The 5000-nt window shown below is 43.1% G+C and overlaps 1 protein-coding gene across 1 annotated transcript in view; it reads right to left on the bottom strand.

Moving 5' to 3' along the window:
- Nucleotides 1-1168: 1168 nt before the first annotated feature.
- galnt10 (UDP-N-acetyl-alpha-D-galactosamine:polypeptide N-acetylgalactosaminyltransferase 10 (GalNAc-T10)) overlaps nt 1169-5000 on the bottom strand; it is a 12683-nt gene continuing 8851 nt past the window's right edge. Inside the window, exons 9-12 of the mRNA XM_034311281.2 lie at nt 4509-4730; nt 4197-4313; nt 3646-3795; nt 1169-3332 (exon numbers count right to left, since the gene is read on the bottom strand). Of these exons, the coding sequence (XP_034167172.2) occupies nt 3162-3332; nt 3646-3795; nt 4197-4313; nt 4509-4730 (660 nt within the window). The 3' untranslated portion in view covers nt 1169-3161. The remainder of the gene's footprint in view (nt 3333-3645; nt 3796-4196; nt 4314-4508; nt 4731-5000) is intronic.

Genomic DNA, 5000 nt, shown 5'->3' with positions numbered 1-5000 from the left:
TCTCACACACACACACTCTCTCTCTCTCGCTCTCTCTCTCACACACACACACACACTCACTCTCTCTCTCTCTCTCTCTCTCTCTCTCTCACACACACACACACAGACACTCTCTCTCTCTCGCTCTCTCTCTCACACACACACACACACTCACTCTCTCTCTCTCTCTCTCTCTCTCTCTCTCACACACACACACACACACTCTCTCTCTCGCTCTCTCTCTCACACACACACACACACACACACACTCTCTCTCTCTCTCACACACACTCACACACACACACCCGAGGTTACTGCGAACAAAGTGGCCTGTATCATCTATTTATTCCTTTACTCAGTGTTTTAAAATAAAGTCTGACATGTAAGTAATAAACACGGTGTGTGTGTGTGTGTGTGATGAAGAGGAGTTACTGTCCTTACCCTGAAGTTGATTATTTTCCTATAACAACACGACCCCAAGTGTTTTATTCCTCTTATACTCCAGCAATCTGACAACGATTACAAATTTCACTTAAACATTAAACAATGACACTTCATACTTTTTATCCATTTATAGTTACATTTAATTGTGTGGGACGCCCCTGAAACAACTCATTTACGCTATAGCAGCTATAAACACTCGTTTCCTCATCAGCCTCTCGTTTCTCTCCCTCTAGATGTTACTAAGGAGTTAATTAACACTGGAGACTCCTTCCATAAATGGTAAAAAAAAAAAAATTAGAGAAAATGCATCAATAATTATTTAATCTGTTTATGTGGACAAGTTCCTGTGAACGACCTGTTACTATAGAAACAATAAGCACATTAATATTAACCTGCACTACTGTCAGAGCTGCTGTTACAGAGAATTAATCAACACCTTCTGACCAATCAGAATCCAGTGTGAGATGACTGTACAACAAAGCCCGCCCCTTTATATCAGAATGGCTGTCCACGAGGCTTGTTCTTAATATATCAGTAAAATAAAGACATGCGTGACATCCATATTAAAGATATTTTTGTGATCATGATAATTTATCAGAATTATCGTGTTAAATCAGAATATTCTTTCTCCAGCTGCATGCAGTAGCACATTTCTACCAGAGAGGTCACCACAGCCCCCAAGTTACTTACTGCTGCTTTAATTAGCTTTAAAAAAAAAAAAAAAAAAAAAAAAAGCACACACAAATTAGATATAAGATTTTATACCTGACCCTGAGAGACAGACATAAAACATTTATTTAATATTTTTAATTACAATGTTGTAATTATATTTCCATATTCAGTACTGAAATAAATTTACATTTTCTGTAGAAAAATACATCATTTCCTCTGGGATTCGCTACACATTAAAATTTCAGCTTCTTCCCCCCATCGCTGTTGGCTTTAAAAATCATCTCACATTTCTGTAAAGGTTAAAAAACCCAAGAAAATAGAAATCTACAAAATAGAATTTTATCAAACTGTTAATTCAATAAATTCATCAAGTTCATGAAGTTCCCTTCTCCCTGGCAGGACCACAGTCACAGAGCGAGTGCAATAACTACACCGGAATTCACTGGACGAAACCCAACTTTGGGTCCAGCAACTAAATTAAACAACAATTTGAATCCATATGATAAATTTAAACTTGATTCCACAATAGAATTTAAAATTTTATGTATCAGATTTAAACAGAACAAAATCCAGCAAAGTGATTAATAAAGAAGAAACATTGTGTAATAAACTGTTAATAACAGACAGAAGTAAAGAAAAAAACAGAAATATGCAGGAAAGTGCAAATATGCATCTTCATAATGATTAGTGATGCCAGATCACTACCCCACACACACACACACACACACACACCCACACCCACACACCCACACCCACACACACACACCCACACACACACACACACACACACACCCACACACACACACAGTCAGGATCCAGGATTAGGGTGCCTAAGTAGTGAGCATGTCTGGGATTTTTCTGATTTTGGAGTGCAGTGTGTGTCGCGTGTCCTTCATGGTGGACAGAACAGTCACTCCGACTGAGGAACACGTTTATGATTTAACTTAATGAGTAGTTTTAAATAAAATATTGTGATGATATCGTAAACTGTGATGTCACGTGATCTGTTATCATCACACATAGGTTTAATAGCATCACATTAACTACATGTGATATACGGATCAAAATAAATCGCTGCATTTCATTTCCACACCTCACACACAGCCAGCGTTCCTCTAATGCAGCAAACGCAAAATCAACTCAAAATAATATCCCTGTTTCAGGTCGCAGCAGAATATCAGCTCATGTTACAAATAATATTTACATTTCAGTCCTGTTATAATGATAATGTGTTGCCTGTTTAATGTCTAATTCTTTATCCTATATTTTAAGCTGAACTCATCCTCAGCCTGCGTTCATCATCATGTTCAACTCTGAATCAGTGAATTGACTCCTTGAACTCAGAGCTCAGATAATAATCAACAGAATATATGAGAATAAAACACGCTTCTGATTCATTTCTTCCTTTTCTTTACGGTGGTAAAAACAGATCCTTTACGACTCGCTGAGTGCAAACAGGAAAAGTGCTCTAATCAGTAAAAGAATCGGAGACTAAGGCCAGCGTTCACTCGCTCCGTTCCACAGCGTACAGAACGGTTTAACATTCTCTCACGTCAAGGCACTGAGCTCAGCTTCAAGTTTAACAGCACGAGCGTTTACGCATCACAACGTCGGCTCAGAAACACATCTGGAAGGAGAAAAGTCAACATATAAAAGCTGACATTTCTGCAATTTTTGTGATTTTTTTTGCAATTTTCAGTTTGCATTTCCTCCGGCGAACAGCACCGCTCCACCGAATACGCTGACGCTTTAGTTTTGTAAGATTTTTGTCCAAACCCTTTTAAGATTAATGTGACATCATCATCACATCACACTCAGTCACAGTGTGAGATCTCACTCCGGCTCGATCAGGATCTAAACATCCCGGAGAGAAAACTCCCACATCAACATCATCCAGAATATAAAATCCCAATCCTGAAGATCCAGATGTTAAAACCGGATTCCTTTACAGAATCCATGTGCTCCAATCCGCATCCCAAAAACCTGCTTCTGTCCCGAATCTGAAACTAATGCACATGTGCAGAAAAGCAGCCAGTAAACCTGCAGATGTTCCAGAGGTGATGTTCTCACAGTGCAGGCAGGTTCTTGTTGAACTGCTCCAGAACAGTGATGTTGACGTTCTCGAATCTCCACTGCTGACTCGGAGACGACGGATCACACGAGTTCATGAAAATCCGTTTATCAGACGAGTCGCTGTCCACACAGCTGTTACTGACCGGGTGGAAGAGAGTGTAGTCCTGAACACACACGCACACGCACACACGCACACGCACGCACACACGCACGCACATGCGCGCACACACGCACACACACACGCACGCACACACGCACGCACACACACACACAGAAAAAGGAATGAGAACTCAATTCAATTTTATTTGTGTAGAGCTTTTAATAGTGAACACTGTCACAAAGCAGCTTTACAGAAATAAATACATTCAGGACATAAATTTTAAACTTACATTAATCAATAATTAATAGACTGTGTGTGTGTGTTTGTTCTGGTGTGTTTGTGTGTACAGTGTGTAGGGTGTGTTTTGTGTGTTTTACCTTCCTGTATCTCCACAGCTGGTTGCCCTTCATGCCGTGACAGTCGTACAGTGTGACTGGGCTGCTGTGTGAAACGGCGTCTAAACACACTTTCTTAGTGTGTAAAGGATCTCCAACCCTGATGTCCTCCCTCCACCCGAATGTAAACACCTACACACACACACACACACACACACACGCACACACACATACACGCACACACACATACACGCACACACACATACACCTTATCGTGAGAGTGTGATAATTATTAACTATGTGATATATAGTGATATTTAACACACACTCCGCATCATGGACGCTTCATAATACTGTCTCGTTCCCTTCAGGAGGAGTGTCCCTAGGTAGGGAGCATGTTTTAGAGTCTGTTGTATTGAGACGGGGCAGAAGAACAGCTGTCTCGTAACGCTCCTGTTTTTGTGTTGGTCTTAGAGATGGCAGCGCTGTTCATCATGAGTGTGTGAGAAACATGACAGACAGGAAGTAGACAGGAAGTGGACAGGAAGTGGACAGGAAGTGGACAGGAAGTGGACAGGAAGTGGAATTGTCACCTGTGCGTGATTCCACAGCGCATCCCCTCGACCTTTTACACACGGCTCCAGTCTGAGAGGAGAACCGGATGACAAGTGTTTACTCTCCATACACAGTCCACTGCCCACGTTACGCAGCTGTAACACACACACACACAAACACACACACACACACACACCCCTCATAGAGCAGCAGCTCAGCAAGTTAAACCTGTATAGTGAGTGTGTTTAGTGAGTATGCCCAGTGTGTGTGTGAGAGAGAGAGAGAGAGAGAGAGAGTGTGTGTGTGTGTGTGTGTGTGTGTGAGTGTGTGTGTGTGTGTGTGAGGTGTACCTCCCCCCAGGCAGCAGCAGGGGGCTCCACAGCAGGGTAATAGTGCTGTAAGTCCCAGGCCACCTCAGTCATGAACCAATGGAAGCTCTTACAGCCGAGTCGGAGGCGGAGCTCCCTCTGTCCACTCACGTCTCCCACAGACAGGGGGCGATAGTCCGGCCGCCGCTGATAGATAAACTCCGCATACTCATCCATCCACACCTCCGCCACTCGCTTCAGGTTCTACTCACACATGGGGGGGAGAGAGAGGGAGAGAGGGAGAGAGGGAGAGACAGACAGACAGAGACAGAGAGAGGGACAAAAGGAGTGCGTGAGAGCGAGGGAGAGGGACAGAGAGAGGGACGGAAGGAGTGTGTGTGAGAGAGAGAGAGAGAGAGAGAGGGGGGGGGGAGAGGGGGAGGGAGAGAGAGAGACAGACAGACAGAGACAGAGAGAGGGACGGAAGGAGTGTGTGAGAGAGAGAGAGAGAGAGAGAGGGGGGGGGGGGAGAGG

The sequence above is a fragment of the Pangasianodon hypophthalmus genome, chromosome 15 (assembly GCF_027358585.1).
Source record: "Pangasianodon hypophthalmus isolate fPanHyp1 chromosome 15, fPanHyp1.pri, whole genome shotgun sequence".
Lineage (NCBI taxonomy): Eukaryota > Metazoa > Chordata > Actinopteri > Siluriformes > Pangasiidae > Pangasianodon > Pangasianodon hypophthalmus.
The sequence above is the reverse complement of the archived record's forward strand: the minus strand, read 5'-3'. Positions and strand labels throughout refer to the sequence as shown.